Source organism: Heteronotia binoei, chromosome 21, assembly GCF_032191835.1.
Source record: "Heteronotia binoei isolate CCM8104 ecotype False Entrance Well chromosome 21, APGP_CSIRO_Hbin_v1, whole genome shotgun sequence".
In the NCBI taxonomy this organism is placed as follows: Eukaryota; Metazoa; Chordata; class Lepidosauria; order Squamata; family Gekkonidae; genus Heteronotia; species Heteronotia binoei.
The window spans coordinates 8,697,117-8,710,721 of NC_083243.1; the positions used below are offsets into that span (position 1 = coordinate 8,697,117).

Consider the following 13,605-nt stretch of genomic DNA (forward strand, 5'->3'; position numbering starts at 1 on the left):
ATCCTTTCTTAACCTCCCTTTCCCCGTACAACCTGAGCACCCTCTTTGGCCCTCCTGACTGCACCCTGTTAAAGCCCCAGGCCTCTCCACCATCACCTGACATGCCTCACACACTACAGAGTACTAGCCCCTCTGGGTAGAGAAAGCATAAAAACATCAGAAGAGCCCTGCTGGATCAGACCAGCAAGGGTCCATCTAGTCCAGCCTCCTGTCTCACACAGAGGCCAGCCAGTTCCTCTGGAGGGCCAACAACAGGGCAGAGAGGCTGAGGCCTTCCCCCTGAGAAGAACATCAGAAGAGCCGTGCTGGATCAGACCAGTGAGGGTCCATCTAGTCCAGCCTCCTGTCTCACCCAGTGACCAGCCAGTTCCTCTGGAGGGCCAACAACAGGGCAGAGAGGCTGAGGCCTTCCCCCTGAGAAGAACATCAGAAGAGCCGTGCTGGATCAGACCAGCGAGGGTCCATCTAGTCCAGCCTCCTGTCTCACCCAGTGACCAGCCAGTTCCTCTGGAGGGCCAACAACAGGGCAGAGAGGCTGAGGCCTTCCCCCTGAGAAGAACATCAGAAGAGCCGTGCTGGATCAGACCAGTGAGGGTCGATCTAGTCCAGCCTCCTGTCTCACCCAATGACCAGCAAGTTCCTCTGGAGGGCCAACAACAGGGCAGAGAGGCTGAGGCCTTCCTCTGGTAAGAACATCAGAAGAGCCCTGCTGAATCAGACAAGTGAGGGTCCATCTAGTCCAGCCTCCTGTCTTATCCAGTGGCCAACCAGTTCCTCTGGAGGGCCAATGACAGGGCAGAGAGGCCGAGGTCTTCATAAGAACACCAGAAGAGCCCTGCTGGATCAGTCCAGCGGTCCAACATTCTGTCTCACAAAATGGCCAACCAGTTCCTCTGAAGGACCAACAACAGGGCAAAGAGGCTGAGGCATTCCCCTGGTAAGAACATCAGAAGAGCCCTGCTGGATCCGACCAGTGAGGGTCCATCTAGTCCAGCATCCTGTCTCACCCAGTGGCCGACCAGTTCCTTTGGAGGGCCAACAACAAGGCAGAGAAGCTGAGGCCTTCCCCTGAGAAGAACATCAGTAGAGCCGTGCTGGATCAGACCAGTGAGGGTCCATCTAGTCCAGTCTCCTGTCTCACCCAGTGACCAGCCAGTTCCTCTGGACGGCCAACAACAGGGCAGAGAGCCTGAGGCCTTCATAAGAACATCAGAAGAACCCTGGTGGGCCAGACCAGTAGTCCATCTAGTCTAGACTCCTGTCTCACACAGCGGCCAACCAATTCCTTTGGAGGGTCACCTACAGGGCAAAGAAGCCAAGACCTTTCCCTGACTGGCCCAAGGTCACCCAGCTGACTGCATGTGAAGGAGAAGTGGGGAAATCAAACCCAGTTCTCCCAGATTAGATGAGGGGCACTGGTCTTGGAGGGACCATGTTGTGTACACGGATCTGGGATCTTTGCTTGTGAAGCCCCCTTGCTCTTCACTGGCCCAGGCGCTTTTGCTTAAACTTATCAGCCCTAGCATTAATAATGGTGAATGTATTTTTACCCCCTTGTCTAAACAGAGGAGACCTTTCAGCACAATGGAACAGTTTTAGCATGTATATTGAGAACCTACAGCAGGGGTACCCCTCTGCTGAACATATAATTATGGGTGATTTTAACGCTAGAATAGGTAACGATAATTACGTGTTATGTAAACCCTTGGGTCTTGACCAGCACAACTCCCTCCCCGAATTCCTGATTTTTTTCAAGGAACTCTAAAGACCCCCCATGTTAATGCTGCGGGAGTATTCCGGGCAAATGTTTGCATCCCCTCTAATGGATCTATATTAAATACTTCTATGCAACATGACTTGCCGGGGGAGTACACATTTAGTTCCAGATTAGGCAGCAGTGTGGTCGATTATGTTATTATCAAAGATTTCAGGTTTTCACGGCTGGCATCATCATTAGGGTTTGTAGAATCTTTCGAGCTCAAGTGCCGTGTTCTACTGGAGAAAGTTTTTCTTCCAGACGTTTCGTTCTCAGCTGCGGAGAACATCCTCAGTGGCGTTGCAGCCGGAGCAGGCGTTCTGACCTTCTTGGCTGCTGTGCATTGAGTGAGGCCAGGGCTGCTGGAGAGCTGCTATTTCTAGGCTGGAGGGGGTGTGGTGAGAGGGCAAACCACAAACCAATTGAAATTGCTGAGCAGTCGTGTTAAAACAGATAGAAGGAAGTCCTTCTTCACCCAAAGGGTGATTAACACGTGGACTTCACTGCCACAGAGGGTGGCGGCGGATACAAGCATAGATAGCTTCAAGAGTGGATTGGATAAAAATATGGAGCAGAGGTCCATCAGTGGCTATTAGCCACAGTATATATATATGTGTGCATATATACACATATATTGGCCACTGTGTGACACAGAGTGTTGGACTGGATGGGCCATTGGCCTGATCCAACATGGCTTCTCTTATGTTCTTATGCTTACATGGTTGGAGCAGTTTCCCTATGAAGAAAGGTTAAAGTGCTTGAGGCTCTTTAGCTTGGAGAAATGATGACTGAGAGGTGACATGATAGAGGTTGACAAGATTCTGCATGGGATAGAGATGGTAGAGAAAGAAGTACTTTTCTCCCTTTCTCACAATACGAGAACTCGTGCGCACTCCATGAAATTGCTGAACAGTCGGGTTAGAACAGATAAAAGGAAGTACTTCTTCACCCAAAGGGTGATTAACCCATGGAATTCACTGCCACAGGAGGTGGTGGCAGCTACACGCATAGATGGTTTCAAGAGGGGATTGGATCAACATCTGGAGCAGAGGTCCATCAGTGGCTATTAGCTGCAAGGTATAGATCAAGTGTGGCCAAACTTGCTTAATGTAAGAGCCACGTAGAATAAACATCAGATGTTTGAGAGCTGCAAGACAAGGAAAGGAAGGAAAGCAAATAGATGGGGATGGAGGGAGAGGTAGAAAAAAAGCAACTTTAGCTTTAAATGCATTCTCCAAGCTGCTAGTTGGCTTGGCTTAGAGAAGTGATTTAAAGAGACAAATGCCTTCTCTAAGACAGCCAATGGGGTGGTGGGGGCTTCAAGAGCCACACAATATGTGTGAAAGAGCCACATGTGGCTCCTGAGTCACAGTTTGACCACCCCTGGTATAGATGGAACTCTCTGTCTGGGGCAGTGATGCTCTGTATTCTTGGTGCTTGGGAGAGGCAACAGTGGGAAGGCTTCTAGTGTCCTGGCCCCACTGATGAACCTCCTGATGGCACCTGGTTTTTTTGGCCACTGTGTGACACAGAGTGTTGGACTGGAGGGGCCACTGGCCTGATCCAACATGGCTTCTCTTATGTTCTTATGTGACCCAGAGTGTTGGACTGGAGGGGTCACTGGCCTGATCCAACATGGCTTCTCTTATGTTCTTATGTGACACAGAGTGTTGGACTGAACGGGCCATTGGCCTGATCCAACATGGCTTCTCTTATGTTCTTAAGGGGAGAGATGCCACGACACTATGCACATCGGTGCTTCAGTTCTGGCAGCAGACAGAGATGTCTCCCCCTTTCTTCACTGTACAAATGGAAGCTCAGTCCCTGTCAGCATGAAAGCGAGGGCCACTCTAGGAGTAGAAGGAGTAATTGAAGGGGAAGGATGCAATTCCCAGCCAGGCCTTTGCCGCTGTTCCATTTCCCTGCCTCTAAAAGCCCGCTTGCCTCTTGATCTAATCACCCCACTCTTCCTCTGTGTTGTTTATGTCATGCTCCAGGCAGCTAAGTGCCAGTCAAGCTGCTCTTTCCAAAGGGTAGATCTTTTAAGCTCCATTAGGGTCTGATAAGCGCTGAGCTCTTACAGATACTCAGCCCCCCACCCCACGCCAGCCGCAAAAGCCACAGAAGGTCAAAAGGCGGAGAGCGCAAGGGCCCCTTCTGAGGTCACTTCGATTCATGAAAACAGCATTCACAGGACTGGAAAGGGGTTAGAACAGGGCTGGCAAAACTTGCTTACTCTAAGAGCCACATTGAATAGATGACAGATGTTTGAGCGCCATAAGACATAGAAGTCAGATGAAGGGGGGGAGGGAGGGAGGGAGGGAGGGAGGAAGGAAGGAAGGGAAGGAGGGAGGGAGGGAAGGAAGGGAATAAGGCAGAGAGAGAGGGAGGGAGGAAGGAAGGGAATAAGGCAGAGAGAGAGGGAGGGAGGGAGGAAGGGAATAAGGAAGGGAGAGAGGGAGGGATGGAGGAAGGAAGGAAAAGGAAGGAAGGGAGGGAGTAAGAAAGAGAGGGAGGTAGAAAAGACAGAAGGAAGGAAGGAAGGAAGGAAGGAAGGAAGGAAGGAAGGAAGGAAGGAAGGAAGGAAGGAAGGAAGGAAGGAAGGAAGGAAGGAAGGAAGGGAGGGAGGGAGGGAGGGAGGAGGGAAGGAGGGAAGGAGAGAGGAAGAGGGAGTAAGAAAGGGAGGGAGGGAGAAAAGAAAGAAGGAAGGAAAAGGAAGGGAGGGAGGGAGAAAAGATGGAAGGAAGAAAGGAAAGAAGGAAGGAAGGAAAAGGAAGGGAGGGAGGGAGGAAGAGAGGGAATAATAAAGGGAGGGAGGGAGAAAAGAAGGAAGGAACAAAAAGGAATCGAAGGAGGGAGGGAGGAAGGAAGGGAGGGAGGGAGTTAGGAAGGGAGGGAGGGAGAAAAGGAAGGAAGGAAGGAAGGAAGGAAGGAAGGAAGGAAGGAAGGAAGGAAGGAAGGAAGGAAGGAAGGAAGGAAGGAAGGAAGGAAGGAAGGAAGGAAGGAAGGTAAAGGAAGGAAGGGAGGGAGGGAGATGGGGAACGAGAGGTGTAAAGAAAACAACTTTAACTTTAAATACATTCTTCAAGCCACATATATATGAACATATGAAGCTGCCTTATACTGAAGCAGACCTTTGGTCCATCAAAGTCAGTCTTATCTACTCAGACTGGCAGCGGCTCTTCAGGGTCTCAAGCTGAGGTTTTTCATGCCTACTTGCCTGGACCCTTTTTACTTGGAGATGCCGGGGATTGAACCTGGGACCTTCTGCTTCCCAAGCAGATGCTCTACCACTGAGCCACCGTCCCTCCCCTGGCTGGCTTGGCTTGAAGAAGTTATTTAAAGAATCAAATGCCTTCTCCAAGCCAGCCAATGAGATGATGGGGGCTTTGAGTGCCGCACAATGTGTGTGAAAGAGCCGCATGTGGCTCCGAAGCCGCAGTTTGGCCACCCCTGGGTTAGAAAGATGCCCCCCCAACTGCAGCAGGAAGTCCGGCCCATGTACACAGCAGCAACCCACTGTGGGGAGAATAACTGGAATTGGGGTTTGGGTCCAACATGAAACCATCAGAACCATATTCATTTACTTTTGGACAGTAAAAGGCTTAAGCGGCAGTTTGGTCCTTTTCGTTGACCAAACTACTAGAAATCTCCTTGCTAAGCCCCCCACCCCCCTTCTCACTCTCAAACACGCACAGCCTGACGCCAACAGCAAAGGGAGGAGACATTCGCAGAGTACCCAGCCCCGCCCCAAAATGCTTGACCAGGGGAAAAGAGTGCTCCTCTCTGTATGTTTGGAAAGATTAAAGACGTTACCGCAGCCACGTCACAAGCCAACTGTAGTCATCATGATGTAAATTCTGACTCCGTCAAAATGTGCGATTGCAATTTTAAAAAAGACCAACGCCGTGCTGGGAATTGTTAGGAAGGGAATTGAAAACAAATCAGCCAGTATCATAATAAAGCCCCTGTATAAACCCGTGGCGCAGAGTGGTAAAGCTGCAGTACTGCAGTCTGAACTCTCTGCTCACGACCTGAGTTCGATCCCGGCGGAAGCTGGTTTCGGGTAGCCGGCTCAGGCTGACTCAGCCTTCCATCCTTCCGACGTGGGTCAAATGAGTCCCCAGCTTGCTGGAGGGAAAGTGTAAATGACTGGGGAAGGCAAGGGCAAACCACCCCGTAAAAAGTCTGCCGTGAAAATCTTGTGAAAGCGACGTCACCCCAGAGTCGGAAACAACTGCTGCTTGCACAGGGGACTACCTTTACCGTTATAAATCCAGGAGCACTCACTGGAGAAGATCCCGATGCTAGGAAAGACAGAAGGCAAAAGAAGAAAGGGACGGCAAAAGAGGAGATGGCTGGACAGCGTTACTGATGTAACAAACACGAATTTGAGCAGACTTTGGAGGATGGTGGAAGACAGGAGGGCCTGGTGTGACTTGGTCCGTGGGGTCGCAAAAAGTCGGACTCGACTGTGCGACTGAACAACAACAACATAAATGGATGGTGCGGCCTCATTTGGAGTAGTGTGTACAATTCTGGTCACAGCACCTCAAAAAAGATACGATAGCACTGGGAAAAGGGCAACTAGAACGATTTCAAGGGTTGGAACACTTTCCCTATGAAGAAAGGTTGAAACGCTTGGGGCTCTTTAGCTTGGAGAAACGTCGACTGCGGGGTGACGTGATAGAGGTTGACAAGATGATGCACGGGATAGAGCAGGTAGAGAAAAGTATTTTTCTCCCTTTCTCACAAGACGAGAACTCTGAGACTGAACCTGGGACCTTCTGCATGCCAAGCAGAGGCTCTTCCTCTCCACAGAATCCCCCACAATCTTAGACGATGCCCTTGTAGCCAAGGAGTCATCGAAACGGTCCCTCATGTTCTTCTGGAATGCCCTTTCTATAGCAGCCCACGAGCAAGATACCTAGATGCACTGCTGTCCGACCATCAAGGCCTTTCTGACAATACCAAGGTCCGCTTTTTACTCCACGGGAAACACAACTTTGTCGCTACTCACGTTGCTTGCTTTTTGCAGGTCGCGATCCAAATTAGAGAGGCTTTTACTTATGCGTAGCCCACAGCTCTTTTATGTCATTTAACTTTCGTTGGACTTCAAGGTTTTATTGTATTTTATACTGTTACTGTTGGTTTTAAACTACACTGCATTCTTATATAAATGCCAATAAAGGTCTAACGAATGAATGACTCTTCCTCTCAGCTACGGCCACCCCCTCGTGACCAGCCCAGGGTTACCCAGCCCAATACGAAGCTATAACCGCGACACCACACGAGCTCTCTCTTCATTCGCATCTGTACCTTCCAAACGAGCGGCCACTTCTACGAAAGACTGCATCACGACCAGGGAGACGGCTTCCCCTACACCGGAAAAAACCCAGAATCGGCCATTATTCTGGAGCCACAAGACAAATTTCCCCGCGAGTCAAATTTCTGGGCCAACAAAAACTGAATTTTGCCACTTGTATAAACTATTCACCGTGACCTAGACGGCCCTGGCTAGCCCCATCTTATCAGACCTCGGAAGCTAACCAGGGTCAGCCCTGGCTAGTACTTGGAAGCAGGGCTTCGCATATTAGGCCGCGCCCATCCCCAATGTAGCCAATCCTCCTGGAGCTCACAGTAGGCCCTGTACGAGGAGCCCTGGAAGCTCTTGGAGGATCAGTGGTGTCAAACTCATTTGTTATAAGGGCCAGATCTGACATAAATGAGGCTTTGTTGGGCCTTGTCAGGCCAGGCTGCTCTTTCCAAAGGGTAGGTCTTTTAAGCTCCATTAGGGTCTGATAAGCATTGAGCTCTTACAGATACTCAGCCCCCCACCCCACGCCAGCTGCAAAAGCCACAGAAGGTCAAAAGGCGGAGTGTGCAAGGGCCCCGTCTGAGGTCACTTTGATTAATGAAAACAACATTCACAGGTTTCAGGTTTTCACGGCTGGTAACAACATTAGGGTTTGTAGAATCTTTCGGACTCAAGTGCCGTGTTCTACTGGAGAAAGATTTTCTTCCAGACGTTTCGTTCTCGGCTGCGGAGAACATCCTCAGTGGCGTTGCAGCCGGAGCAGGCGCTCTGACCTTCTTGGCTGCTGTGCATTGAGTGAGGCCAGGTCTGCTGGAGAGCTGTTCTACCAAATCGATCAGATTATAATATACGGTTGTTTACATGAATGCGTTTATTTCTATTCCTTTTCAGTATTATGTACATGTGGGGTTTTTTTCTATCCCTTATCAGTATTTTAAACACTGATATTAGACTAAGGATCATTAGCTTTTCATTAACTATTCAGGAAACCTAAAATGTAAATTTGATAAAGATGGCATCATCGATATACTAATATGTAACTTCCTTTGTAACTTTGTTTGAATGTTGGTTTATGGATACATATGTTGATCTCATACACTAACTGTTTGTAATGCTTGGAATGAAATCCCCTATGTTTGTTATGTCTGCTATGTCAGTTAAGTTTAAAATCCAAGAAAATTTAAATTGGGGGGGGGGATTCTGCTAGCCAAAGAAGAGAAGAAAAGCTACCCCTGCGGCTACCGGAAACATAAGATTTCACCCTGCATGGCTGATGTATCTTCACTTCCTGGACTAGAAACTTGGGGGGGCTTCTTAAAAAAACCCACGAAAACCAAGATTCTTAGGAACTCGAATTCCACAATTAATGGCTGATTTCATGCCTGAACAGCCATTAGAAAAACACCGGTTATACCCTGCCCTGAATTCTGAAGAGCAGCCCCGTGAACGGAAAGCTGAGAGGTGATAGGATCACCATCTTCAAGTACTTGAAGGGCTGTCATATAGACAGTGGTGCGGAATTGTTTTCTGTGGCCCCGGAAGGTCGGACCAGAACCAACGGGTTGAAATTAAATCAAAGGAATTTCCAGCTCAACATTAGGAAGAACTTCCTGACCATTGGAGAGGTTCCTCAGTGGAACAGACTTCCTTGGGAGGTGGTGGGCTCTCCTTCCTTGGGAGGTTTTTAGAAGACTGCAGATTTATACCTCACCCTTCTCTCTGAATCACTGACTCAGAGCGGCTTACAATCTCCTATATCTTCTCCCCCCACCCACAACAGACACCCTGTGAGGTGGGTGGGGCTGAGAGAGCTTTCACAGAAACTGCCCTTTCAAGGACAACTCCTGCGATAGCTCTGGCTAACCCAAGGGCATCCCAGCAGCTGTAAGTAGAGGAATGGGGAATCAAACCTGGTTCTCCCAGATAAGAGTCCGCACACGACACCAAACTGGCTTTAAACAGAGGCTAGATGGCCATCTGACAGCAATGAGGATCCTGTGAATTTAGGGGGCAGTATTTGTACATTTCCTGCATTGTGCAGGGGGTTGGACTAGATGTCCCTGGAAGTCCCTTCCAACTCTATGATTCTAACAGACAGCTGTTTGTTATAAATTCACTCACAGCTGGCATAGAATAGAAGCACCAGGTAGTCGGAAGCGGCCAGGGTGGGGCTGAAGGAGGATTCGGTCAGAGTCTGGATGTGTCCCAGGGGGAGTTCGTGCTTCCTGTCTCTGACAACAGATTCCACCACCTGATCGTCTTGGATCTCTGCAGGGGAAATAAAAACACTTCAGTACGCTTTTGTGGGAGAGGAGTCAGGAGTTACTGCCAACAGCAGACACGGCTTTCACCCCCAAAATCTTCTTGGTCTGACCATTAGAGCAGTTCCTCAGTGGAACAGGCTTCCTCGGCAGGTGGTGGGCTCTCCTTCCTTGGAGGTTTTGAAGCAGAGGCTAGAGGGCTATCGGACAGCAATGAAGACCCTGTGAATTTAGGGGGAGGTGTCTGTGAGTTTAGGGCGCTTCCTCAATGGAACAGGCTTCCTCGGGAGGTGGTGGGCTCTCCTTTGGAGGTTTTGAAACACAGGCTAGAGGGCCAATTGACAGCAATTAGGATCCTGTGAATTTAGGGGGAGGTGTTTGTGAGTTTAGAGCGGTTCCTCAGTGGAACAGGCTTCCTCGGGAGGTGGTGGGCTCTCCTTCCTTGGAGGTTTTGAAACAGAGGCTAGAGGGCCATCTGACAGCAATGAGGATCCTGTGAATTTAGGGGGAGGTGTTTGTGAGTTTAGAGTGGTTCCTCAGTGGAACAGGCTTCCTCGGGAGGTGGTGGGCTCTCCTTCCTTGGAGGTTTTGAAGCAGAGGCTAGAGGGCCATCTGACAGTAAGGCAGATCCTGTAAACTTAGGCAGTTCATGAGAAGGAGGGCAGGAAGGGTTGGATCTGTGCATAGTTCTCGTGGCCCTTTCTTACATGCCCAGGGAAATGCCGTTTGCCGCTTTGGGGTCAGTTAGCAATATTTCTCCAGGCTAGTTTGGCCAGGCTGCTGAAGGTTTTTTGCCTTCTTCTGGGCATAAAGCAGGGGTCACTGTGTGTGGTGGGGAGGAGGCATCTCTGCATTTCCTGCATTGTTCAGGGGGCTCGACTAGATGACCCTGGAGGTCCCTTCCAATTCTGTGATTCTAAAAGGCTACTGGTCTAGGGTTACAAAGTCCCCCCCAGCCTCCAGTGGGGGACTTGTTTCGCACGCGCAGTATGATGATGTCACCCATGAGTTATGTCATCGCGTCGGCAACTTCACATGCCGGTCGCTCTAGGCATTTCCGGTGAAATTCTATGGTTTCCCCGGACACTCTAGCATTTTGGGAGGGAAAAACTCTATGGTACCGGGGGCTTGGCAGTCCTATTCTGGGCTAGCTTCTCCTCTGAAAGTACCAACAGGCAATGGCACTAGAAGCCCTCGCCTATTCCTGAAAGGAACCACATTCTTTAGGCCAGGAGTCCTCTCGGCCCCCACCAAGTGTTTCTAGGAAGTGGGCAGATCACTGAAGATTTGATTGGCTGTGCAGATTTTGTTTCTGATGTTGCTACAGCATCAGCTGCCACTAGGGTTGCCAAGTCCAATTTAAGAAATATCTGGGGACTTTGGGGGTGGAGCCAGGAGACTTTGGGGGAGGAGCCAAGAGACATTGGGGTGGAGCCAAGATCAAGGCTGTGACAAGCAGAATTGAACTCCAAAGGGAGTTCTGGCCATCACATTTAAAGGGGCGGCACACCTTTTCAATGCCTTCCTTCCATAGGAAATAATGAAGGATAGGGGCACCTTCTTTTGGGGCTCATGGAATTGGACCCCCTGGTCCAATCGTTTTGAAACTTGGGGGATATTTTGGGGAGAGGCACTAGACGCTGTACTGAAAATTTGGTGCCTCTACCTCAAAAAACAGCCCCCCCAAGAGCCCCAGATACCCGCGGATCAATTTTCCATGATTTTCTATGGGAATAAATCTCCATAGGGAATAACAGAGTTCCCAGCAGACATTCCCCTCCCCTCCCCCCGCTTTCTGACGACCCTGAAGCGGGGGGGAGGGCCTCCAAACCGGGGGATCCCCTGCCCCCACCTGGGGATTGGCAACCCCAGCTGCCACCACAGCACAAGCATCTCTACACTGTGGGACTGAAGTTAAGCTGTGGCAGCCATTTTGTGGCTGGCTCTGCCTCCTGCGGCAGCCATTTTGTTGTTGCGCCCACCACGCCGTGTCAGAATTCCAAATGAGCCCGCAGGTTCGAAAAAAGATGGAAACTCCTGCCATAAACGTGACGATAATTCGAGGGCTGCAGAGGGAAGCGGTTGCTATGGTTACCTTGCTCATAACTTTCACCAGCTTCCTCTTCTTCTTCCTCCTCCTCCTCATACTCTGGGATCGGGTGGCTCTGTTTATCGCTTTCCACCAGCGCTAGGATTTCATCTGTGTCCTTCAAGACCAAGTACTTCACACCCTGCAGAAACAAAGGAGGACAGGCTGAATTTCTACCCGGGCGGATTTCCAGATCGGTGGGGTGGGATTAGGGGTTCTCATTGGCACCTCAGTGTTGAACGGAACCAGGGGAGGGACGGTGGCTCAGTGGTAGAGCATCTGCTTGGGAAGCAGAAGGTCCCAGGTTCAATCCCTGGCATCTCCAAAAAAGGGTCCAGGCAAATAGGTGTGAAAAAACCTCAGCTTGAGACCCTGGAGAGCCGCTGCCAGTCTGAGAAGACAATACTGACTTTGATGGACCCAGGGTCTGATTCAGTAGAAGGCAGCTTCATATGTTCATGGGGAGGGATGGGGGCTCAGTGGTAGAGCATCTGCTTGGGAAGCAGAAGGTCCCAGGTTCAATCCCTGGCATCTCCAAAAAAGGGTCCAGGCCAATAGGTGTGAAAAAACCTCAGCTTGAGACCCTGGAGAGCCATGGATGGGGCTGTGACTCAGTGGCAGAGCATCTGCTTGGGAAGCAGAAAGTCCCAGGTTCAATCCCCGGCATCTCCAAAAAAGGGTCCAGGCAAATAGGTGTGAAAAAACCTCAGCTTGAGACCCTGGAGAGCCGCTGCCAGTCTGAGAAGACAATACTGACTTTGATGGACCCAGGAGGGTCTGATTCAGTATAAGGCAGCTTCATATGTTCATATGCTTCATATGTTCACAGAATGGAAAGGTTGTTCTAGCATCCAGGCATATTAGTAGTGGCACTGACCTTTAAAGCCCTTTATGGTCGGGGCCTGCCTATCTACGGGACCGCCTTTCTCCACCTGTTCCCCAGAGAGCACTGCGTTCAGGGACACAAAACCTGCTGTCCATCCCTGGGCCAAAAGAGGCCAAACTGTGTTCCACACGGGCTAGGGCCTTCTCGGTGGCAGCACCAGAGATGTGGAACGCCCTCCCGGAGGCCGTAAGGGCCCTGTGGGATCTTTCTCAATTCCGCACGGCCTGCAAAAAGGAATTATTTCAGCAGGCTTTCAGCACCTAACCGGGAGAGGACTGCCACCCTACACCGCTGAGGAGTTACGACCGTTATAGGATCACTATCAGAAAGGAAAGATCCCGTCTATATCGCCGTTGTACAGCGCCGTAAAATGTTTCGAAACGTTTGAAACGTAACTGTATTTCATTGGTTTAAAATTGTAATGATATATTTGAACTGACTGTTAGCCGCCCTGAGTCTGCTTGCAGAGAGGGCGGGATAGAAATCGAAAGTAATAAATAAATGAAATTCACCACACCCCTCTCCTCAGAATGGTGTTAATCGGCAATCCCAAGAGCGCATGACCCCAACAGGACAGCAATCGCACTGGTTACTGGTCTGCTCTCACAGGCAATTCAAGGTGTTCCTTTTCACCAGGGCTTTTTTGCCTATGGGGCCACGCCCCCCTGATGTAGCCTATCCTCCAAGAGCTTACCGGGCTCCTCGTACAGGGTCTACTGGAAGCTCCAGGAGGATGGGCTGCATCAGGGGGTGTGGCCTAATATGCAAAGGAGGTCCTGCTAGAATTCCTTACAGGGCTCTTCGTACAGGGCCTACTGGAAGCTCCAGGAGGATTGGCTACATCAGGGGTGTGTGGCCTAATATGCAAAGGAGGTCCTGCTAGAATTCCTTACAGGGCTCTAAGTACAGGGCCTACTGGAAGCTCCAGGAGGATTGGCTACATCAGGGGTGTGTGGCCTAATATGCAAAGGAGGTCCTGCTAGAATTCCTTACAGGGCTCTCAGTACAGGGCCTACTGGAAGCTCCAGGAGGATTGGCTACATCAGGGGTGTGTGGCCTAATATGCAAAGGAGGTCCTGCTAGAATTCCTTACAGGGCTCTAAGTACAGGGCCTACTGGAAGCTCCAGGAGGATTGGCTACATCAGGGGTGGGTGTGGCCTAATATACAAAGGAGGTCCTGCTAGAATTCCTTACAGGGCTCTCAGTACAGGGCCTACTGGAAGCTCCAGGAGGATTGGCTACATCAGGGGTGTGTGGCCTAATATGCAAAGGAGGTCCTGCTAGAATTCCTTACA

General features: G+C 50.3%; 1 protein-coding gene across 1 annotated transcript in view; it reads right to left on the bottom strand.

Annotated features, from left to right (window-relative positions):
- The window catches only part of LOC132588730 (thioredoxin domain-containing protein 16-like), a 91,310-nt gene that overhangs the window by 35,925 nt on the left and 41,780 nt on the right, over positions 1 to 13,605 (bottom strand). Inside the window, 3 exon segments of the mRNA XM_060261118.1 lie at positions 7,076 to 7,135; positions 9,195 to 9,341; positions 11,430 to 11,565. Of these exon segments, the coding sequence (XP_060117101.1) occupies positions 7,076 to 7,135; positions 9,195 to 9,341; positions 11,430 to 11,565 (343 nt within the window).